This window comes from Sylvia atricapilla, chromosome 4, assembly GCF_009819655.1.
Source record: "Sylvia atricapilla isolate bSylAtr1 chromosome 4, bSylAtr1.pri, whole genome shotgun sequence".
Classification (NCBI taxonomy): domain Eukaryota; kingdom Metazoa; phylum Chordata; class Aves; order Passeriformes; family Sylviidae; genus Sylvia; species Sylvia atricapilla.
Window position 1 is genome coordinate 44,202,818 of NC_089143.1, and position 25,712 is coordinate 44,228,529.

At 37.1% G+C, this 25,712-nt stretch overlaps 1 protein-coding gene across 5 annotated transcripts in view; it reads right to left on the reverse strand.

Annotated features, from left to right (window-relative positions):
• Positions 1-1,178: 1,178 nt before the first annotated feature.
• ARFIP1 (ADP ribosylation factor interacting protein 1) overlaps positions 1,179-25,712 on the reverse strand; it is a 40,919-nt gene continuing 16,385 nt past the window's right edge. For 3 of the 5 annotated variants that reach the window (XM_066317713.1, XM_066317709.1, XM_066317708.1), the window contains 7 exons: positions 25,484-25,598; positions 22,898-22,993; positions 21,370-21,479; positions 16,083-16,304; positions 12,529-12,686; positions 10,218-10,392; positions 1,179-2,782 (listed from right to left, as the gene is read on the reverse strand). In XM_066317713.1, coding sequence (XP_066173810.1) covers positions 2,627-2,782; positions 10,218-10,392; positions 12,529-12,686; positions 16,083-16,304; positions 21,370-21,479; positions 22,898-22,993; positions 25,484-25,598 — 1,032 coding nt within the window. In that variant the 3' untranslated portion in view covers positions 1,179-2,626. The remainder of the gene's footprint in view (positions 2,783-10,217; positions 10,393-12,528; positions 12,687-16,082; positions 16,305-21,369; positions 21,480-22,897; positions 22,994-25,483; positions 25,599-25,712) is intronic. The other 2 variants (XM_066317711.1, XM_066317712.1) reach the window with 2 other exon arrangements.

Consider the following 25,712-nt stretch of genomic DNA (forward strand, 5'->3'; position numbering starts at 1 on the left):
TGCTTTTTCTTCATGCTAAGAGACCTCACACAACACTGTAAGCATCAATGTAACAATTTGTTAACAGAGATGAAATCTTTCACAGACAAGTCTCTACTAGGTGGGTATGGCCTCCTCTACAAACAACAAAAACACCTCATTCTGACAACTGTCCACCTAGATAAAGGCCACATTACCACCTGAAGATATTTAAAATGCTTTTTTACAAGAACCGGAAAGCCTGACAACCATAGTTAATTTCTATTGGAAATACTGAAGGGTCTTTTCTCTTACAATCTCTTGATACATGTTTCTAAATTTGGTTAGATCTAAAATGATAATTTTAAATATAAGATAGGAGCTTGAATTATTTCATAAGCACATGCATTTGAGCAGTGACAAAGGAAGTTAAAGTGCTATAGCACGCTGCTATCAGTTTAATAACCTATTGAACAGCTGAACAGAGAACCCTGTCACTGAGGCTACCTATTAATTGTTTTGCTGAGCAAAATTAAAGTAATTCTTCCTTCCCCCTGGTGTAAACAATACACAGACAGGTTTTAGCAAGTAATCTCTTTGGTCCCCACTTTTTTTTCAGGTGAAGAGACTCCAGCAGCTTTAAGCCATTGCAAAAGTTTGAGGGTTACACAATGCCACCATCGGTCAGTCTTTCTTAAGGCAACTGCAGACTCAAAGTTCACTCTTACCCTTTCTGACAGATGAGCTCCTTCTGAGCAGCAGCAGTCGTAGGCAGGAGACATGTGAATCTGAGGGAGAAACCAAGAGCACATGTCCCTTTTGTACCCTCTTCCTACAGTGTTCTGAGAGCCAATGCTTCAGTTGTGGTTGGTGGGGTTGCATTCTTCACCTGTGCAATAACACATTTCTTGGCTCAACCCTAGTCACTCAGTTCACTTTCCTTGCACCATCATCACACACATATGCCAGGATTCAGTGGAAGTCAATGGCTTTCTAAGAATTGTAAACGAAATTTAATTTCCTTTAAAACCATGTGTATTTCAAGATTTGTTTCGCTATGGATTTACTTTCCAGGTGAACTTGCCCACTCTTAAAACAGCATCACTACCTAGCATTGCTCTATGAGCTATTCTTGGGCAGGGGTGACAACTCACAAAAACAGGACTAAGCTTTCACTGCAGAATTTCCCTTCTACTTTTAACCATCACAAGTCAAGAAAGTTTGACTGCAAACACATTTAATGTGAATACAAAATTCAAATAGGATATACATTTTAGGGAACGAAACTGAGCTATTACAAGAGATTCTGACCGAACAAAAACATAAAGAAGGCCCTGTCAGGCCAAGAATTTAATGAGGAATGATTAAAAAGTTTGATTTACAGTTACATTACAGTTGTGTTAAGCACTGAAAACTTTAGAATGTCAGCTGAAAGGTGTTTAAACATACAGTACATAAATCATACAATCCACACCATTGTAAATAACATATTTGAAGTATTTCATTTTACTTAACATAACATAAAAAGCAACATAACATGTGCAAATGAGGACTCCAATAGATTGAATTTAAAATGTCTATGATAAAATTGACATATAATTTTACATTTAAGGACTACAGAAATGATGAAGAAATTAAAAATGTGTCCTCCATTTTACTCCCATTACTGAAGTATGCTTTTCAATTAAACAGAAAAAACATACTGGCCCACTTTCCTCTCAAAATCATACCTGTTAAACATGAAGTTTAACTAAAGCTGTAATTTGCTCTAAGTGTACAATGACACAGCATTTACACAGTCATCTTCCCCTTATTGGGAACTGACAAACTATCACATGAATGGGTTCTTAGATTATGTACACTGGTGGAAAATATCTTATAAAAAGGCACATACCTGTGATTTAAGGCTAGTACGGTATTTGTTTCATAGAGAAAGAAACATTTTAAATGAAATTAGTACATTTAATGGTTGGCCTCACTCAGCAAACCACTTGGTGCAAAGCAAAAATGTGTGCTCAGAAGCCTCAGACTGACAGCGATTCTTGCTTTAGTGTTTTTTGTTTTTTTAACCCTTTGATGGAAAGGTACATCTTTAAAAAAGACATTTGCTGCAATTGCACTTGTCAATTAACCATCTGCTACTCTTGCCTTATATGCAGGTATCACATACAGGCCTTATATTATTCATCTGCAAAATATTCTTTTAACTTTCTCCTTTTTTTAAAAGTCATATGAAAATTACTAAAGATGTTTTCTATATTCATCTATAAAATACCAGATGTTGGTACAAATCACGTAAACCTCCATTTGGAAATATTTTCACTAGCCACCAAAATACCAAAAATCACAAGCATCATTTGTCAGTGCAAATTTATAATAGTTTTGTTTCCCCTCCCTCTTTCCCTCCCCTATCCCAGTTACAGAAATAACCACCAACCTTTACATACAAAAGGAGTGCTCTATATTTGAAATTACAGAAATTACTTTTGGTTATTACCTTAAAGTCGCCCACTTTCCTATCAAATTCAGTTTTACAGTATTATAAAAGGGGAAAAAAATTAAAGCTGTCTGTTCAAGAATCACTACAACAGTCCTTCAACCCCAACCCTTAATTATTCTCAGATTTAAAGATTTTTAGATTAACATTGGGTCCTCCTCTATGATCTGATTACTGTTCTTCAAGCCAGGACGGGGCATCTGCTCCAGGAGTTTTCAATTTGATGTGGAACTGTTTGAGTGTCTGTTCAAGCTGCTTTTGATTGCCAGCAAAGTAGGCCGCAATGGCATTGTGGAACAGAACAAGCTGATTGTGCAGTACCTTCACCTGCAGGCAAGGAGAGAGACATAAGAGGAGGAGCTGAAGTTAACATCATCACAGGTCGGTTATAAAGAAATAGGTGTATTTGAAATGCTCAGACTTCCTATAGATTTATTTAACAAAAGCTTAAAAATACAGATACCATATGCAAATATGAATTTCTTTAACATTAAAGATACAGAGTTTTCATAAAGTGTGTTTAACAGTCAATACCAACTCAGCACGCACAGAGCAAACACAATTCACTAAACAGCATAATGTTATCAAATATCAAACACTCGATTATAAGTACTTGATGCCTTGAAATTACATGCCAAACTTCTAAGATACGTGCCTGCAGGCCAAATGGACCTCCCTGAAACAGTACATGGCAAGGGCATTATCTGAGTATACACTTTATGTGTTTGCCCCCCTTGCGGAGAGTTGCTGCTTTCCAGCTCATGGACACCTAAATCAAATTAAACTGATTTCCTTCTCCCAGCAATATTTCTTGCCCATCTCCTGTAACACATGATTATTTACAGCACTTTGTCAATGTCTTGCTTCTAACATTTGTGCAAAGTCGAAATAGTCATGAAATACACCTGTCAGAGCAGCAACCAAAACCTGGGGAGAAGAGCACAAGGGCAGCTGGAGGGCACCACTGTTTTTCTCTTCCAACCTGGTCTATGATAACAAGCTACAGCCTCACTGCTGAAGTCAAAGCTTAAGCAAAGGATACATTTCCATCCTAGCACACCAGGAAACCTGAGGCTGTGAATAGACAGAGACATGCTGAAAGGCATCTGTCCAGTTTCTCCTGTAGCCAAACCCTGTCCTTTTTATTCCTGAGTGTACTCTCAGCCCAACATCACCTCACTCTTGTGTCAGACTCCCGTGCTGGTGGCCCTGTACCTGCTTCCAGCCTACAAGGTTGAGCCTAACAGCAGGCAGCCAACATAAAAGGGAACAGAGGAACAAGATGGCTGAGAGAGCCCCAAGGGAAGATGTGGGAGGTAACAAATTACACTTTCTCTACTCAAATTTTAGATGACTGTCTTATCACTCAGCACAATCCACAAGGGTCTATTTCTGTCACACTGGGAATTAAAACTGTCCTTAGGCCAGGTTTGGCCTATGCCTACCAGTGGGCTATGCCTCTTTTAACAGGTTATTTGTTATTGGCTACTGTGCTTCTTTGAAACGCATGCAACCCAATACAGAAAAACCTTATAATCTTCATTTAATGAAAGATCTCTAATTAAACCCCCCACCATTATATCTGACATCCTACAACACCTAAAGAGTGCAACACTTACTGAGAAATATAATAAATATATTTCAAAAATTCCTTAAGAAAAAAGGGCTGAACATGTGTGTGTGTATCCCTTCAGGAATATTTAAAAATTCTGCACAAAGTTAAAGTTTCTAATTATATAACTTTTTTTTTTTTTTTTTTTTAACTGAATAGGAGACTCAGTTAAAAAATAAGTGATAAACTGTTCTCTGCTGGTCCAAATTTTCATCTAAGTTGCTTTGGAATCTGAAAATTTGAATTCCTATGTTTTCTCCCTATGTTTCCCCTAATAATTCAGGTTAATTTATGCAAATACATGCCAAAGAGTAGACTTTTTGTCTCATTAACAGTGTAAGATGATACTTTATTCCACCAAAAGGCCCCCCAAGAAAATAAATGAGAGGTGTGAATGGTTAGAAAGGAATTCCCCATTACACCTTTAGACAAATTTTTTTTCACTTAAAAAGAATTTACAGAATTTATCACATACAGACATTTTAACATCTAGGAGATACAGGATTTAGCTAAGTACACTTGTTCAAACAGAGTTCAAACTCTTTTGAGTCATAAAAGATGGCCTCTTCTTCAGTTTGTGTGGGCAGACAGGTATATAAACACATGGATTTTTCATCTATAAAAATGTTAATTACCAAAATATTACACTTTACAAGTGGAAAATGTCACAACAACATGAAGGATTTGCTTTTAAAAGTTTAGATAGAAAGCACAGTGCTCCTCTTGAACAGATTCTTTCATCACTGACATGCAAGACTTCATGCAATCCAAGTCAAGAATTCTACAGACAAGTATACTCACTGTTATAGCATATTATTAAAATGATACAAGAGTTTTAGGAACTCAAATAAAACAGGGGTAATGAACCTCCCCCTCCCAGCCCAAGTCCATCAGTCTGAGACTATATTTGGTACTTTGCTAGCATAGCTTTTAACATAAACCCTCTGTGAACTGCCCCAAAAATCTTCTGATGATTTTAAAAATTCAGTCAGGCCTAGGATGTGTGCCCACACACACTGACAGAGGCACACACACAGTAGAGGCAGACAATTTGGACTGGAAAAACATGGTTTGTTTTGGAGGGACTTTTAGAACTACTAAAGCAACCTCATTGTATGAGGTTCTATCCTCTCAATCATTGTGGTATAAATTTTGTGATTGTTATCAAACTGGTTACAGAGGTTCAAGGTGTTACAACTTCTATTCTCCTCCTTTAGAAGCTGATTGCTAAGTGAATGCCAAAAGTGATGGTGTGACCTTCTTTTCCATAGCTTCATTCAAGTAACTTTATGTTAAAGTTTTTCTAGAAAAAGACCACTCAAACTGTCTGACACCATACAAAGAAGCTCTACTATGAAGCAGCAGCCAGCAAAGAGAAAAAAAGCTGTAATACCTCAAAACACCTGATGTCCACAGCAAAACCACCTGCAACCACGGCTACGGACTGGAAACCAACTATTCACTTAAAACTAAGTTCAAATTTACCCACTCTTCCCATGAAAGAATCTCCCTCCAACTTGGGGAATGGGAAAGTATTTTACCCACTCCCATATCCAGTCACTGATTCCAACTTCCACACTGTATTTCACCTTAGCCCTCTGTTGGCAAAACATTCATGCAGATATGCAGTCAGTTGAATCAGAGAACAGATCTAGATTAAAATTAAGCAGACAACAATGTATCTGCTTTAACCTGGATCAACTCCCCAGTCTGATTCTCTATACACAGCTGCAAAAACACTTTGACGAACACTAGACAGAAGGCAATGGAGGGAAAGGGAGGGATTTTTTTTTTTGCAGCAATGCCTTGAAACAATTGTCAGATTACAGCAGTAAAGGCCAACTCTTGATCATCAAGCTGTAGCACTGATTCCAGAAAGGAGTGTTTGAAGATTTGCCTCAATCTAAGGATGCTAATCGTATGCTGCTAAAATACAGCTAAAGTACAGGTTCCAATATATGACTAACGTAGCTGTCAAAAAGCCATTATGGTTGAACAACAGTTAAAATCTTTGTTCCTTGTTAATTAACTACATATACCTATTTGTTCCTAATTATAAGCAGAGTAAGCACTCTGTAATACAATTGGCAACCATATCTCAAAACAAAACTGAACTTTGTGGATAAGTATAAGAACCAAGGCACGACCTACACAGGAGACTAAAGTGTCATATATGGAAGACAGTAAAGGTTGGATTTTACTTCTCATATGGATGCTCTTAACATTTCAGTTCTTTCTAAATACTGTCCTCTTTCCCCACCTCCTTCTGAACACTGTATTTTCTGTGGCACAGTATGTGCATATTTCTTTACACCCTCCTCATTCAGCCTGTTTCAGCCATCTCAATGACCAAAAAGACAGCACCTCTTCGAGTCTTTCTGTGAGTTTGTACCTCCTCACAACCATCACAATCCCTTCTCCTAGCTATCTTAATTTGAAGGTGCTTAGTCTAAACAGTTTCATCATCTGGATCTCCACTGGACTGCAGACTGCTTTTATTTGTAGAAGCAAGCATTTAAGAAACAAGCTCCTGAAGTACAACTCACACAAGTGCAGTCAATTTCTTTCTCTACATGGAATGGTATTTGACATTTCTCTAGTGCATCCAAGAGTAACAAGAGTAACTTTTTTTCTTAAAAGGACAAAACCCTCTAAAACTGTTTTCAGAAATGACAGAAATCTTTGAGCCAAGAACAGGCCATCATCCTTATTTAAAAAAAACCCCAAAACTATTTGTAAGATGCAGATTTTAAATGCAACTATTCTTATAGTCATTAGCAAATACTACAAACTTCTACAGAACTCTGCCAGCTAGGGATAGCACCAATAAAACTTTGTATCAGCATTAAGAAAAAATTAGTTTAAACTTCAAGATCAAATGCTATAATAAAAGTCAATACAAATCTTGGTGCAACTTGGTTTTACAGACAGAAACTTGCAATTGCAGCTTTACTGTAAATGCAACTCTCTAAGCCTTTGAGGGCTTTTACCTGAAATATTAGCATATGAACTGAGGAAAACAGGCACAAAGAGACTGCAACCATGTGATGCCTTTTCCCCATATAGAGAAAACCTAGACAGGGCCATCTAGATTATGGGTTCTTTGGTGACATTTGCAGCAACACAGACCAACTGGAGCCCACCAGCCAGTTAAACTGGCTTCAGAGGTTCTTTGCAGCACCATTTACTTGGAACACACTGCTGATAGCTGAACTGCTCCTGACTGAACCAATGGATTTATGCTGCCATAAACAGCAAGAACAGGGAAAACCTGAACTAAAAACTCATTTCGGGTTGATTCTGTTCTATATCTCATCTCTGCACTTAATTAAGAAATGTTATCAGACAGTCACACTGGGACCCATCTCACTCCTACCAACCAGTGTTACACGGGAACTCTGCAAAGATTCTCCTGATCTCTCTTCCTGCTCCTCCTCGAGTATCAAATACTCCCTTTTCCTCCAGAAGCTATTCTCTTTAGAACAGATTCTCATCAAGAGATCAGACTGAGTTCATTTGCTCAGAAAACAAAGTTCACCTACAGCCATTAGAAAAAGTTGAATGCTCACTTTATGCTAACAACAACTACTTCACAGAAATACACCACCAAGAGCAGACAGCATACAATTGCTCCTGCTCCTGCTCCCTCTTACACTTTTCTTTTCTAGAAAGGCAGCTGAAGTGTAAAAGGCACTGCTTCTGTGCCAGCCACTCTCAGCTGCAGGAAGCAAAAGATTTGCAAACCACAGACTGAGCTTTTCTGTCCAAGGCCACTGCAGTGCAAGGTTCATACACTGCTGCTCTGTGTGTCAAAGCAGGGACCCTGATGAGAACAGCAACGCATCACTTTGCCTTTCCATTGCTTCTCCATCAATTTATGCCCTTCTTCTCCAAGGCAGGCACAAGCCATCCTACCTGCTACACCTACACTACAGGGCAAGCTACTGCCTTGACTCCCTTCAAACTATTGCCATGATGACAAAATGTCATCTTGCACAATAAATAGAAAGAAATAAAGTAAAGCTTACCTCAGAAAAGCTCTCAGCAGATAATTATATTTAAGCCAGTATTTAAGTGTAAAGGAAGTCCTTTCTATAGCTCATTTGGGAACCAAATTACACACACCCTTTAGTAAATATTTTTACATCTCCCGTGTCAAAACTGAGAAATGTCAACCACTGATAAAAAGGCTGAAGCATGTGAGATTCCCTACTATATTAATCTAAAAGGCAGGAAGGAAAAAACAATCTCTTTCAGAAACAATTTGTAGCCATTGACTGCTAACAGGATGCTTGGTTTAATTCAGGACTGTCACTAGAAGACAACTTCTTCATTGTTTCTTAAACTATCTTATTTAGTTTAAAGAAAATATGATAATGTTTTGTACAAGATTTAAATCAAATGGTTTTGCTCTGAAGCCTTCCTATATGTATAAACGTAAATTGATAAGTGTGTTATATAGATAATGGAAACCATGAGGAAGCAGGGTAAGTCCTATTTTAAACTAATTTGAACTTAAGCATCAGAGTTCCTGTACAGATATGAGCTGAAAGAATTTAAGCATTTTAACAGAGGTACATTTTAGTGGTAGCAAACAACTTACTAAAAGGTGGGGAAAGTTGGAAGACATCTTCAGCATACCAGTTTTCAACCTAGCACAGTTTTAAAACTCAGTTCTCAGGAGCATTTTCTAGTTTAAGAATCAGTGTCAGCGTTTAGATAAAACTTCAGCTTCTTCAAGAAAATGAATTTCAATAAAAATTTTCTCAATCCTTTTATTTTCCAATTTTTTCAGCAAGAACCAGAAATAACGTCAGGCTATTGGCAATTTTTTCATCACCTGATGATCTGGTCCATCACAAAGCCAACTTCTGATGGCTATGTAATTCCAGACCAGGGAGTCCTAATGCAGATGCCTGTATGAAGGAACAGAGCTCAGGAGCTAAGTTTTAAGCATATTTTGTTTTGAAAAACAAAGAACTTTGCTTATTTTCTCAACCTTTTTCTTGTCATGTGTTGATGGTTCATGTGTCTTCCCTGACCTCATCTAAGAAGCTGATGCAATGGCATATGTGATATTATATTCAAGAATATAACATAATAATCAATTTTATTGGTTTAGCTTGTCCCCATGATTTTTCCTTTAAGGTTTCCTCTTTCCATGCAAGGAGCATGGTTTGCTATTGCCATCTGGGGCCAGTCATGTATTCTTTGACAGGCTGTTGTTAGCTACTTGTGTTTAAATTTTTAAAATACATTGATCATCCCACATTGAAAACATTAACCAATTGATAATGTTAAGCCTGGATAAACTGATGACTTTCTCTTATGTAAATTTTAATCCCATTTTCTTTCCTCTGAAGACATGGGAAATATAGCCACACATGATTATAACCACCTCATTTACCATGAGTATGGACAAAAATCAGATCTTGAAAGACCATAATTTTTACATCTAATTTGAAAGTACATATTTATCAAAGAATGGACAGTTTAAAAGTTTTGTATGGCAGTTTTGTTTTCCATCTGGGAGAATAAGAAGGGTAAGAATCCCATCATTAAGAGGGTATGGATGAAATGGCAGGGTTGAAATAAACACTTACAGAAAAAAACCCCACCCATCAAACCAACACTTCGAGTCCTGTTTTAAATTAAGAAACTGTAAGGGCATTAATTATAGAAAGTAGTACTTCTCAGTTCAAATTCTTAAAGAAAGCTTAATTTTGAAGAAGCCTTTTCATACTTCTGTCACTTTCTTTGTGCATAACCTCCGTGACAATGTTGCCAAACGTACATATTACTTTGAATATTAAATCAGTAATTACGTGACTCATTTAACCATTAAATGTGGTAAACTGGAAGAGTAGAGCTTTTGCAAACTTGAAACCTCCTGTAACAAGAAGAAACTTACTGCCACAATGTTTGTAAATTGTAGCTGAAGCAGCTTGATTAGGGACTCCTAAGGCTGCTTGCTCTAGAAGTATGTCCTCCACTGATACAGCAAGAACTCAGAAAATTCAGCTTATCTTCCTTGCTTGCTCTACTTTTAAATGAATAAATATTTCAAGATGTAACAACTTAAAATATGTCTAGAAAGCGGTAACTTCTACAACACAACTCCTAAACATAACATGAGAAGTAGTTGCTTACCTTATTTTCTTCCAAAAACTTCAATTTGATAGATACGTCATTACGCATTTTGTCGTATTTCTCTTTATGCACTTGAAACAGTTGCTGTGATTGTTCAATCTTTGGCAGAGTGTTTGCATCACGAGGGCCAAGATTCAGCTCTTCCAGGTCTGTTCGATAAGCATCGTATTCAATCCTGAGAAGAAAGAGAAGCGAAAAAACCAAAAACATCTAAGGGCAGTGCCTCAAAACTGACCTCACACATAAGGCCAAGTACAACAGAAGATGAACAAAACAGTGAAGTACAGAAAAAAAAAAAAAAAAGGGTAAGTTTTTTTTCTCCTTCGTCCTATTTATGAGGCAAACCCTGACGCACATTGTATAAAACTGCCTCGACAAACACCCTCCCTTTTCTGTTCCTGTCTGGGCCAACATGCTCTCAGCCTTCTGTTTTGTACAGGCCTTGGTAGTCAGAGCTTTTCCTGGGACATCTCAACCTACTAACCCAGAAAAAGCTAGCAAATATTTTTGAGGTCATTTATCTGCTGTTGAATCGGTTCACTGGAGAGTTTGTGTTGAGAGTAAGAGGCACAACAAGAGCAAGATATCCCCTTTAAACAGACGTTTGAGGAACAGGTCACTTACACTAAACTCTGACCTAAAGCATTTTGACCACGCTTCAGGCTTCTCCATATGCATTAACTGGACAGTTTCATAGCTCTTCCAAAAATACTTTCCTGAGAACTTGTCTGTCATATGGAAAAACAGACTGCAAAAAGATGGTGCAGCCCTGCCCAAAGCATCACTCCTCCTTCCATGCTTTTTTGTAGCTGTCAAATAATGGAACCTAGCATATCCACCAATTTAATTGGACACACCACATGATTTCTGGCCTTTTAAACATGCTTTCTTACAGACATTTCTTAAACTGGTAACAAAGCAGGATGAATAACTGGTTATAAACCACAGTTTTCACTTGATGTAACTGCTCAAAAGAAAAATAAAACTTATTCAGAGGTAAAAGGAGTAATATTCTCAGGGCTCTGCTTCTCATTGCCATTATGATTGAGGATTTATATGTAATTTATGGATTAATTCCAAAAAGGAAACCATTAAACTAATAGAGAGCTGACAGAAGAGGGGAACAAGAATGCTAAAGTAGAACTGCACACAGGAAAGAAGAGGCACAGAAATAAATGCAACCTGTTTTCACCATGCAAAATTATTAACTAGCCATGTCAGTGAAGAACCTTTATAATCTGCTTTATTAAACATTCGATTTCTTTTGTGAGCAGAAAGGGAAAGCAATGAAGGTATTTCACTTAGTGAGCAGAAAGGGAAAGCAATGAAGGAGGGAAGAAACATATATAGAAAATTACTGACAAGAACAATTGCAGCAGATATATTATGCATAAATTTTCAGGGGGATACCTGGAAAATATATGAACCAATTCTTTTTTTTTTTTAAACACGCGTCAAAAATAAAGCAATACCTCATCTACACATTAATTCTGCCTTTCATGCTTTTGAAAGTTTACCTAAATATCAAAACAAAACATTACTATTTTATTTAAAAATAAGCATTAAAACAGAACAATTAAAAAAGAGGAGGAAAGAAATTCAAAACTCTAGCAATTTGCAATTTCTGACCTTCAAATCCCAAGTATCACAAAACATTATATAAGCAAACTACATCATTTGTCAAATTAAAAGAAATGCACTTTATTTAGGTAAGTGAAAGAAAGTCAGAATGGAACCACTCATCAGAAAGAACTACAAGTCCTTGGCAGGAAAAAGGAACCCAGCTTTAGCATACTACGCCACATCTAAAAGTAACTTTCTCCAGAGTAGGAAAGCCATTATTCACTTGCTAAGAAATTTGTGTTTTATTTTCCTGTTTCTGACTGAGTTTGCAACTTCTGCATAAAAACTGAAGTGTGAATTGCAGGCATTGTTCATCAACAGAGGCACAAGATTCAATGTCTTTCAGTCAAAGAGATTATTTTACCTATTGCAATGCAGCTGGATAAAAGTGTTAATCTTCCACTGTCACACTACTAAGAAAGCCACCTTAATCTAGCACATGGGAAAAACCAGCTATAATTACTCCTACAGCTAACAAGTAAAATTCAGTCTACAAGGGAACATGTACAAAACATTTGAAGATCTGTGCAATCGTTTACCGTTAAACAGAAACCCTCATTAGATGAGAGCTGTGTTATAAGGTTTTTATCTGACAGGTTAGTCACTCAAATACAAGGCCTAAGCTCATACAGAGTCTGCTTCCTGAGGATTAATTCACAAGGAAAAGAGCTAGACACAGGATAGCTACCTGGCACTTTCATACTGTTTCACAGTCAACAATGTATCCTCAATTGTTTTATTCACCAATGTATTCACACTGGCAATAAAGAAGTTAATAGCCCCGAGAAGTGTTTCTCCATTTTTAGCTAGAAGTTTCTGCGTATCTGCATTGTAGCCAAACTCCTCCTATAAACAAAGAACAGAGAAAACAAAGCTGTAGATCAATTGAAATCATAGCATTCATCAGCAACTATATAAAAAAAATGCAAACACAGATGTGGCAGGTCTTTCACTTCTGTTTGGGTATGATTATGATTAAACCATTATGATTTCAATACAATATTTAGTTCACAGTTCTTATGAAATCTCTCCAATATCAGTAAAACATAGGGTATGATTTTGTTACCACACATGATGTTAAATCCAATTTTATAATGTGACTTTTCTGCACTCTGATATCTTGAATGTTACTTAAAAGTAAGTGGTAATGCAAACTTCACATTGTCATTCAGCAGGGTTTTAATCCAACATCTCTTGTGGTTGTCTAGGTAATGCTTTAATATGAACAGAGACACTGCTACATTGAATACAGGAATGTAACTAAATTCACAAGGGCACATAGCATTAATTAACTACTAAGTTTTATTCTTGTATTCTGGAGAGGAGTACTGCAAGAAATCCCAACATCAATCATGTTTAATAGGCTATAAATAATTGAAGAGCAGAGCACTATAATGAATAAAATCTTTAATGTAGCCCATCCATAAATTTCGAAGGGAAAAGGGCAAAATTATTTCCAAGACATTTTAGTCAAATTTAGACATATGTTTGTCCATGTGTCTTTGTTAACAGCAGTGTAAGCTGACCAAGGCTGCAAAGATTTTCCTAATGCATAGATGCCAAATGAATCCAATTATTATATCTATGTCATCCATATGGCATCTCTGTATTCTACAGATGGGAGTTCTCACAAAGGAGTACAATCCCTGGTTGTAATGACTGTAAAACACACTAGGTTCATATTTGGAACTTTGGTCTTTTTAGGCTTGCACACTGCCAACAACTGACTCAGAAGTGCTGTATTCTCCCAGTTTCTTTTCATCTGTCTAGAAAATGAACACCAGAGCAAAATGATATTTCATATTAACAACTTCATGACAGTAAGGGCAATGGTGATGGGCAACGGTAAGCAAAGAATCCTTTAGAGAAGAAGGTGCAGTGGAAGCATGCAAATGAAGGAAAAGAAAAAAGGAAGAGAACTTAGAACAAGTTTTCATGAGCTAACTCCTGTAAACACTGCTACAGATCTGTCATCTTTGCTTCGTACAGCTGCTTGGGCAGCAAAAGCAGTTGGCTAAATTGCTACATATTTTGCTAGAAAAAAAACCCCAAACAAGTATGTTCCAGCTGGCTTTGCTCTAACATTGCCAACCACACAGCTAACACAATTGCTAGCACAGAGAAGAAATAGCAGCATGCTGGCAGACGACAACAGCAGTAGGACTGCCCCTTGCAGCAGCTTAGTCCCATTTATTTTTCCTCCTGCAGGCAAGACTGCAATTAATTTCCCAGCTGGTCCTCTCACTCAGATCACCCCAGACCTAAGTGAACAACACTACTGGTTCAAAGGGGAAGGTACCAAGGGGGGACTGCAGTGGCCTGCAGTACTAAGGAATACACTAACCAACAATCGTGTCCTTCCAATGGCTCAGAGTGTCATACAAACTTTTCTGTTTTGTCCATGACCTCTGCAGATACCTTTTACGAAACAAACAGGAAATCCTTTCTTCACCAGAAGTTTACACTCAGTTCATACTCTATGCTCAAGCCAATTAAAATTGGGATTCATCTGCCTGTGTAATTAGAGGCACATGAACCTGGAACCAGCAGTTACTTTTATATCCAAAAGAGAAACAGCAACCCATTCACATGAAGTAATACCTCACCAGATACCACATTAAAATTTTGTTTTATCATGCATAAAAGAAGAAGTATTATCTTGAGACTTGGGGAGCTTTTTAATTTTATTCAAGCTTATATACTGTTACCACATAGACTAACTGTTCAGAAATTTTACTTTTAGTCCTGCACAAGTTCTAGAGTCAAAAATCCAAATAGCCAAAAGTAGGCCAGGCTACAGATGATAATATATTACAGATTAAAGAGAGAGAAAACACAAAGAGGAAAGAGACAAACACCAGGCAAGTCTCCAAGAAGCAAAGGTTAGATAACTTTTATTATAGCAGCAGAAACCTTTATTTGATTTCCATCAACAACCCCATTCAAGAATCTACACCAGAGATGAATGACAGAAACAAATCCCAAGACCAATGGATTGAAAGAACTTGGGAGATAAGTATTCCCATTAGAAGTTACAAGCTAATCATGGGAAAACCCCCAAGATTCATTAAATGAGCATGATGCCAGATTCCATCAGTGTTTTGGAAGAAACATCCAGCTTCAGCACATACTTTATAACAATCACTAAATCCTGCCACAAACCCCATGCCCATATTTGTGTCAAGAATAAACTGATTATTAAAAGCTTCTTTTAGCAGATCATTTCATTTCTTAGCTGCTAGAAGTGCTCTACATTCACAGATTTTCATCTGTCAGGCTAATATTAAAAATTCCTCCACATTAGTGTAGGAGTTTCACATTTTTTCAGCTAGCTATCACTTAGGTTCCTCTGTGCAAGCATGAACTCCACCTACTCCCTTAAAACTCAATGGGAAAAGAACAATTATGAAAAGGCAGATGTTTTTAAAATCACAAAGATAATTTGAGCTGTTTCAGCAGCTATGTTTTAGGGTATTAGTAAACCATTTAATATTGGTTTTCCAAAGGACTAAATTTTTTAACTTTGCAAATGCAGAAAAAGCAATGTAGAAACAAGCCAGCTACTATGCTCTGTAAGCAACATCCACCTTGTCTCTCTTTACAGCAAACAGCTTTACTACTGGCAACAGAAGTGCCCCAGTGTTACATAAACTTCTATACCATGGAATCATAACAACCCAGATATCTCAAGACTGCCTCTCTTGCTCAGCAACTCCAGACAACGTAAGAATACAGATTAGTCTTATTAGTAGGAAAATTCTGATTAAAAAAAGGACTTTGAGATCAAATCTCAATGCCTAAATATGCTACAGAAAAGGAATTTACTCACATTCAATACGCACAAGTGAACTAATGTGCCCTAATATACTTATTGCCAGGCACATTCCCCAAAGACATCTTGTAATTGAAATGATGTAACACTCTGGACCACTTTGACGGCATTTCATTAGGTGCAAAATTAATACTAAAATGCTTCTTCTCTACAAAGCAAAATTGTCATTTCTTGAGTTCAACCATCAACTAGAGGCTAACGTTTAAGAAACAATAAAGAACTACAGTAATTTCAATAATTTCCTATAGTTTTAAGTGAATCACATAAGCATTCAACACAAAGAGCATGTAATATATTGTTAACTATCAGGTTTATGAAAGTAGCTGCTAACTAGCAGATACTCTGCACGCGTCAATTAGGTTTATCTTCATCTCTGCCGCTGTATTTTTTTAACACTATAAAAGTCTTACATGAAGTTCCAATGATTTCAAACTCAGGTCAGCAAATGCATCTCCAAGTTGCCTTTGGGTATGTACCATCTGGAAGAGCTGCGTGGACAGTGTTTGTGCCAGTCGCAAGATATTTTCATATTTTTTTTTGTTATCTCTCAATATATCTATCTGAGCTTCTAATTCCAGGTCTACTGTTCTTGAGCCACGACCCAGCTTTTCAGAGATGATCTGACGTGTACACTGCAGAAAAAAAAATTAAATTATACAGATTCAAGTAGATTCAAGACAACACAGCATACACCCATTTTCAGCTTCAAGGGACATATAATTACACACAATTCTTTCACAACCACCCCTCCCAATATAAGTTTGCACAACAAACTGAAAAAACAACACAGTCTTTAGAAGTTTATCAGGACTCAGCAAGAACAGTTGGACAAGTCTCAACTCCTACTAAGATGAATATTCAAGTTAGCAAATCAAGAGCATAACTAATTGTTTCTCAAGTAAAAGAACACTTATCTCTTTATAGGTTTGGTGAATCTCATTAAGTTAAAAGCAGCATTTTAGCACATTGCATTTAAGTCAGTTAATAGGAGCGTTACTATTCTGCCTAAAAATGTCTACTTAGTAATCTTTCGGGCTTTGTCTACCAATCATTCAATTCCAGAACATCCATGTTACATTTTACAAAAATATTCTTTTTGAGGATTTTTTAGGGGGCAAGTAAGAAGGTGGTGGTTTTCAGCAAGTTTTTAAAAGCTAACTAGGAAACTGGGAACTCCTACTGAAAAATATGCAAAAGTATTAAAATGCACTCATTATTTACACATCTTTAAAATAGAGATGATTGACTCAGAAAGATTATTTCTTTTCTGCCATAAGTCAAATTCTTAGTAGGTCTGCAGTTCATTAACACACTGAGCAGGAAATGTGCTCTTCCGTGGCTGTAGACACTCTCACCCAGCCAATGGCTGCGACGGAGCAGGCTGCTGCCACATTCCACTGATCTGTGACAGCTTCTCTGCCAGAGATTCGAGCCCAGCTTGGCACTGAGCGTCCCAAGAGGCACAGTGGGGTTTCCCTTGACTGAGACATAGAAGAAGCCATTTGCAAAGCAGATATGTGGCAAAGCTATACAGTTTCTCTATGGAAAGCAGAATTATTTACTGCTATAGTAAGTTACTTGAAGTTAATCTGTGGTCCCAAGGTGTGAACAGATAACCAACTTAGACATGAAAAATTACAGCTAGAAGCAAAAGTTACAAGAAAATTAAGTTAGTAGGTCAAGGCAACAACTACTCTGAAAGGACTTAACCTAAGCACAAAGCTGCTATTTTAGTTTGGGGTTTTTTTTGTGAAATAATGCCCAAGCTTATCTTATAACATACCCCCCAAATACACTAAAGCACTGGATTTTCCAGGTTTCCCAACTCAAGGACTTCAGTTTACTACCATCTTTACTAGTTTCCAAAGCAGATGCACATTCAACATGCTAGAGCTTCCATGTGCTTTCTTAATGTAATAGATGAACACAAGAGAGACTCAAGAATTATCAAGGAAATCAAGTTGGTCATGACCCATAAAGTCTAGGTCAGAAGATAAAGACTATTTGGGGTACTTTGTTAGATTCAAATAATTCACAAGAAAAAGCACAGCTAATCTAGATGATGTTTGTCTGTCAAGCACCAGAAATTTGGGAGAGCATAACAAATCATAGCACAGAATGCAACTTTACTACCAAAGACTCCAAGAGAAACTGCAAAATAGAGCTTTGCTCTAAGTGCACTCAGAGCATAAATAAGCCTTTCATTAGGTACTATGGAAATGACGGTCAAATGTTGGCTATTTTCCAAAAGAGCTGACGTAAACACACACAGACCCCGGTGGAAATGCAAGAGAAAAATCTGAATCATGGAAAGCAAAATTTTTGAAAGCAAGGATAAATTACAAATGAAGGAATTATTTTCAGCCAAGGGGTATTTGCTTCTTAAGTCACAGCAAAACACTTAAAAACGTCCAGCAGTGACAAGTGAGGAAAAACCAGCAAAAGGAAAGACTTATACTGCATGCTTTAATAACTCAGATGCAGCAAAAGATAATGTCTTAATCTACTTTGATTTACTCCAGTTCTAAGTGGAATAGTACACACTGCAAGCACACAAGTCGCTCTATATTCTCACTAGCAAAGAAAATTCCACACATTAATTCCATCGTGCTTTGTTCTAAGAGTATCTGTAAAGGAAACTGCCATGAAAAAGACCATGCAACTCAAAAAGAAGTCATCCAATGCAGAGCTTAAGAAAAATAACAGAAAGAAAAAAAGTTATGAAAATACATTTAAGAGAAATATATTTTAAATTGTATATGCCAAAGATGAACAAAGACATTACTGGACATGTCTCAAAAAAAAAAAAAAAGGATTTTATTGGTAGCCCAGTGTTGGAGAGATTTGTGAAACAGGTTTGCCTTTTTTTTCGCCCCCCCTCAAAGTTTAAGAAGCTGTATGAAAAACAAAAAGATAAGCTTGTTAGAATTGCTGAAAGTCAAGAAGAGTATTGACTTTCTTGGGCCTAAATGTTTTTGCTAGACTGAAAGCCTCTTTCTCATCCAAAGGGGAAGGCATGGGAAGAAGAAAGAACGAAAAAAGATCTTTTCACTAGACTATGGAAAGAAGAGCAATTTCTTTTCACACTAACTCATGATTACTAGGGAGCATTCAACTGGAAAATGTGAAGGGTAATGGTAGTTACAAAGTCATTTAGAGACAGGAATGACTTCTGAACATACCCAGTAATTTAGATTTCTCAATCCCAGATACAGACACCATGGTACAGGCACTACTCATGTTAGATTTGTAAAGAATTTCCTAACAGCAAATTTCACCAACTCCTCTTTGTGTATCAATGTCTGGTACATTGATAATAGGAATTTTAAATTCAGAGGAATGCAAGCATTGACATTTATGCGTCCGTTATTTCTGCATCTTCAAACCTATGAACACTTACCTATTATGAGGTCATCTTCCCATGATCTTCCTGATAGGAACCAAAGCAAGCCAATATGTCCACAAACTTAAATACTGTCCTTAACTATGTTAAATATGCGTTTTGTATGAAGCCTATGACACAAATGTATGGCATCTTCAAGTATAGTTGCACAACACTCCGTCAACTCAAAATGAATTTTTAAGTTCTCTGAATGATTTCAAAAAAAGAGTGGATAGCAAGTCAATATGGAACTCTAGAAAGATCATAACTGACACATCTCCTTAGGCATATTTGGGAACAGATAAAAGTAAACATGTTGTTTTCTGAAAATGCTAGTCTTTGGTTGCTGTGTCATTACTGCTGTGATTCTGGATTTCAGCAAGGGGGAAGCTTAAGCTATAAAAGAAATCTAAAAATCTGGACTTTGCAGACATCACAGCCAAAGAAAGAATGTTCTACACAAAGACCCAAGACTCCTTTCCCCAACATTTTCCACTACTTCTCTGGCTGTTGGTTCATGTCAGTGAATTTGAGACATTGTGAGTTTTTGTGGTTTTTTTCCAAATCAAGGTTCCAAAGGTCAAGTCCTGTCCTATTTAGTTGTGGCATAGGAGATTTGATCCTAAGAATCAGTGTTTTAAAGAGACAAGAGAATTTTAAAGAACAGTTTCAGCTAAATAGCACATATTCTGACTGGACCACAGCACACTCCAAAGTAGCTGACAGAAAGCAGAATCCTAGAACAGGTCAGATTGGAAAGGACCACAGTGGGTCCTCTGGTTCAACATCTCTGCTCAAGCAAGTTCCATCCTAGAGCACATGGCACAGGGTTGTGCCCAGAGGGTTCTTGGGTATCTCCAGTGAGGGAGACTCTAGAACTTCTTTGGGCAACGTTACAGTGCACAGTCACCTGCACAATAAAGAAGTTCCTCATGTTCAGATGGAACTTCCCGTGCTTTAGGTTCTGCCCTCTGCCTCTTGCCTTATTGCTTGGCACCACTGGGAAGAACTCGGACCCATCCTCTTGACACCCCCTCTCAGACACCTGATAGGCATTCATGAGTCTCTTCTCAGTTGTCTCTTCTCAAGACTGAACAGGCCCAGCTCCCTCAGCCTTTCCCCATACAAAAGCTGCTCCAGTCCCTTCACCATCCTGGCTGCCCTCCACTGGACTTATTCCAGGAGCTCCGTGTCTCTCTTGTCCTGAGGAGCCCAGGACTGGACACAGCACTCCAGATACACCTCACCAGGGCTGAGTAGAGGGACAGGATCATCTCCTCAACCTGCTGGCAACGTTCTTCCTAAGGCTACCAGGATAAGTCCCAGGATAGCACTGGACTGCAACTTCTGCAATTACTACAATATTTAGATGACAAGAAAAGGAGAAAATCTAAAAGTGATTTACTTAGACATAAAAAAAAAATTACATAAAGAAAAGAAACTTCTGATTCTAACAAAGACAGCATTAGCATCCACTAGGGGTAGAACGTCTCCATCCCTGCTTCTCATCCCCACTTAGGAGGATATTCTCATCTGGACTTAAAGAACACTAAAGGGATTCAGACTTCCCTTTCCACAGATTGTCAATTCCTTCATGATTTAATGTAGGCCTCACTAATGCACCTGTCCACAACCCTATCATTTAAGCTGTAGGCATAATAAGCAGCTATTTTCCAAAACTGACCTTTGTTTAAAACTTTTGACAGGAATACATTCCCTGACAATTGTTCCTTACCTTATAGGTTTTTAATGAGAGTCACTTCCAGCAAACTGTGTGCTTTAAGCACCTTTTCATTATTCTTATGTTCTTCTAATTTCATCAAATCTCAACTGACCAGGAAGTAGAAGTATATAAAACACACACAAATTGAAGCAACTATTACAACACTAAGAAGAAACAATCAGCCAAGATGAAACAAAACCATCAGAATAGGAATTAACAAGTTCGGAACTTACAGACGCCCCTGATTTTTTTCACATCACCTAAAATCTTATTGTATCAGCAGCCAACTCAAGAAGATCAAAAAGATTTAATTCCAAGCTTTAGTATTGAAATCTCCACATTCGGAATGACGAAGGGAACATCAGAAATGGAACATCCTTTACCTTGCTAAATCATTAATACCTATTAAAGATTCTCCATGTGACACCAGGGATTTAATAAGGAATATTACACTTGGAAGAAAACTAAGCCTCTCCTATACATTCTTGCTGATGCTCACTGTAACAACGGCTCACTTTCATACAGCTCTATTCCTATCTACTAGCAAATTAACTTACAGAATACATACACACACACACATATGGCTGCATACCTTGTAAGTGTTTAGGCTCCACTTTCTCACCAATTCCAGTTTCTCCATCGCTGGATTCTTTACTTCATCTGCTAACACAACTGGTCCACTCTTCTGCTGAGCTCTGCCCCCTGTGTCAGACACAAAGCAAATCTTCAAGGCCTTGGGTCTGGGCTTTTTGTTTCTTAGTTTGTTTTAAGGGATTAGTAGCAGGTATGGAAGACTTGTGCAATTGCACATCCAAAAGCAGAGCAAGGTGACAGTAAGAACTTATTATGAATAAGCAGACTTTTTAAAATCAGTTCCAGAAAGAAGGACTTCAAAACTGATATAAAATGTATATATACCTCTCAGTATTTCATGAATAGGGCAAATTAAGCACACTGAAAGCTTAAAACAGCTTTGAGACATGTTTATTACTTAATCTATGTTTAAAAACTCCAACAGTTGAACACTCTTCTGCATTTAGTCAATCTAAAAGTCTGTTTACAACCTGAAGACCATTAAACAACAATTACTGGCATACTGCTATCATGAAGTACAGAGCTTTTTTTAGTATTTTCTAATTAAAGTCATTCTTTCTAGAAGATGTGTTCAGCCAATATTTAATTTATTTATTTCAGTTTTATTAGCTCATTGTATTAAGAACAATTCATTCTACAAACCATGAGTATAAAACCAGCAAAGAAGAGGTTTAAAGCAACAAATTAAAATACCTAGGGCAAATCACTACACACAAATCGCCATTATTCAGCATTTTCAAGCTAGTATGGGATATCATATGGATTCCATGCTTCAATTTTGCAAAATTCCTAGTGTCCTAAATATTAAAAACTGCTAAGTATCGTCACTTTTCAAGCAACATTTTTATTTATTCATGTCCATATTAATTTTAACTACCCCTGACTGATCCCTACTGCTACTCATAGTCACTTTAGTCTTGGCAAGTTATTTATGCAAGCTAGAGTTTGGAAAAAAGTCTATACAGATGCCTCAAGATACTCCTGTAGCATCAAGTTCTACTGTGTTCTTTACATCTTCAACATGCTGCGCCAACATTAATTAATTAACCCTCTCAACACCCTTATGAGGTAACTGAGCTAAGTTTTCTCCTTTTATGCAGGAGGAAGCAGACTAAGATGTTAAGTAATTTGCCCACAGGCACAAAATGAGTCAAGTGGCAGAGCTCAGTTTGGGTGTTGTGAATTCCAATTGGCTGCCCCCATAGTCTACTGGAATATGTGATCATTGTGGCAAAAAATGCTAAAAGTTTCAGCTTTAACCTAAATTAAAGATTTTGGACACTCACATTTTATCAAATGTTTGTTATTATTAATATTAGTTACTATTTTAATTTTATGGAGTAAAAGCAGTTAAGAGAGAGGAAAGCAGAGGTTAATTTGTAAACTGTTGAAATCAGAAGTGAGAACCACCAAAATCCCGCAGAAATTTGATTTCCAACTAATAGTACATCAAATAATTAGAAACATGGAAGGGTTAGTAGAGTGTCAGCAGAGACAAGGGCGTTATCCATTCACTGCTTTGATACCTGTGGGAATAATTAAATCACAACCTTGTCCAGCCAGTCTGCTAGCTGCTGCACTGCTAGGAGATATAACAGATGATTTGGGTGATGCTGAGGAACCTGAAAAGGGGACATTTAACCATGAAAATCCATAATTTTCCCTTAGAAGTGAACATGCATTCTTGTATTTTTTAAAACAAAGAAGTATTTGCTTAAGCAACTATTAGAAGTATTCACAGAAAAGTTGTTGACATTTCTGGTGGAAATGCTTTCCAAGAGGTGCATCTCTCCATGTGAACTACTCCAAGTTTTCTCGACTTAATCTTTTTCTCTAGGTCATGATGACTTTTTTTTTCCTGTAAGAACAATCAATATGCAACTGAAGAACTCATCAGTGAAGTACAAACCATACAGAAAATTTCATGGAAGATTGTTATATAACAATCCACAGCTGAAATGCCTTTTCAGGTCTAGGTAGAATTCACTGCACTGTCACTGAATGGTACTTAAAGCATTAAAGAGTGAAGCAAGCCCTGAAATCTCTGCCAGTTTCAGGTACACTTTATTGACATCGGCTCTAAAGTCTGTGTAAACATGCAGCAAATAAGATATCCTGAAGATCATACAAGTCACTAGCTGTGAAAGTTTGTAAACTTATCCCCAAAAGAAAGATTTTATGGCACTTGCTTTTTCTCTTAAAAAACAAGCAAAGAAAAAGAAACAAACCAAGATAACCAAAACAAAAAGCAAACAACTTTAAATGACCTGCACTGTGTGTGTTCTCTAAGCTGTTTTAGGATTATGCTCATTATGCTTTTCAGAGCTTTGCCACTCTTTCGTAACAGATAAATCTGAAGTGGCATCCTTAAGGAATTTTCAGGATTTAAAAAGAGTAAGTTAGCTTTTCCTCTGTAATGACGAATGACCACTATACTGGGCAAAAACTTTAACTGCTTTTGCTGAGAAAGTCCAATATACTTCAGGGCTAAAGTGTACTGAGGGAAAAGAAAATCAAACCTAAACTTTGCAGTTTCAACAAAATTTAGTTATCAGTGATACCAAAACATCACCCAAAGTAATTGGATCAACAATCAGCTTTAAAACATTCCACAGAGCACTACTAACATGGGGTAAATAAATCCAACAGTTTGGATCCTGTTGCACAGAAAAGATGAGACAAAGACAGCTCACTTGCTGTGTTCTTCTGTAGATATACATTGCATAAGAGCTGCAACTGAATTCACCCAGGCATAGAAGTTTGACTGCAAGATCCTGCCTGAATCATTTCAGCAAGCGAGCCAAGACAAGCAGTTAAAAAAATCCTTATCATTTGACAGAGTATTAACACAGCCTTATGCATGCTTCATCATTCAACATCCCCCAAATCCTAAAAGCCCTTCCCCCTTCAGTACTGCCTACTTTGCATTCAGAAATGAAGCCCTAATAAGGACACTCAAACAGAGGACATAACTTTTAGAAATAGGGCAATCATTCAACTTTTGCCCATGATTTCACAGGAAGCTCTAGCTTTTACCACTTCCCTCTCTCTAATTTTGTTAGAACATCAGGAAAAATCCAAAGGAAATATCCTTGGAGAAAATATATGATACCCAAAATGTCCAAAGCTCATAATTTGTGTACAGAAATTTCCACAGAACATTTGCATTTCAAACACATTAGTGTAGCTTGAAACATCTTCAGACACTTTTCCCTTACAGGCTAATACATGTAACAGCTGCAACAGTTATCCTGGTAAAAGAATACAAAAAGGCAGGAATGAGCAGTTTGCCATCTGCTCCAGTTTTTAGCTAGATATTTTGCTATTTTCAAAGGTATAAAGAAACACAGCATTCACTTTGTAATATATGTAAAGTACAACATGTAAATCAACTGTTTTCATAAGCAAAGAGTTTTACAAAACAGGAAATTAAGCAAAATGTAAATTAAATTTATGACTACAAAGAGACTTATTTTCACAGCTGCACATCTGAGATAATTTCAAATCCTTCAAATTCAGAAATGGTCAAAGGTACATAATTCATCAAATACCATTTGCCCATACAGTATCATGGTATTCTATTGCTTTCAGAAAGGAAATAGTGACGTTATTGGCTTGTCTATCACTTTAAATTTCTCACTGTTTAATACCACTTAGACTCTCTAAGGCACACATTAATATGACAAGAAGGATCCTGCTTTTTAATTTATTCTCAGTAAGTGAAGTGTGAACAAAAAAATATCTCTCCAGTTATGTTTCAAATCAGAACAATAACTTGCAAAAGCTGAAGAAAACTTCAATGCAATGTAACAGTAAAATTCTTCAGCCTGAGACCAGTCCAAGGTGCTCAAGGCCTTCCTCCCCTGTAAGTGCAGACCAGCTTAACACTAAGTAGTTCCCTCCAGTCCCTTGACAGATATTACAAGTGTAGCATTGATTCTCTATTTTAACAACCCAGCTACAAGAGAAGATAAACTGGTTGTCACTAATGCAAATCTCAAATGTGTACTTTCATCCGAACTTCTCAAAGCAGCTACAGAACATTGTATTTCTGACCACGTAAGAATATGCCTCAAGATTTTAAATTGAGAAATAAAAAAAAAAGCATTTACCCTTACTTGGAAATTGTCCTGCCTCAACAACTCCCTCTTTGGCACCATCAAAGCCATGAGATGTTATTTTGGTTTCAGAAAGTCCAAGTCCAACTGGTAATGAACATTTCAAGTCCTGGAAAATACATGAATAAAAAAGGAAAGTTAGAGAAAAAACAAAAACAAACAAAAAAAAAAGGCAGCAATTTAAGTGACTCTAAAGTATTATAATGAAGTTTCAGCAGCTCTC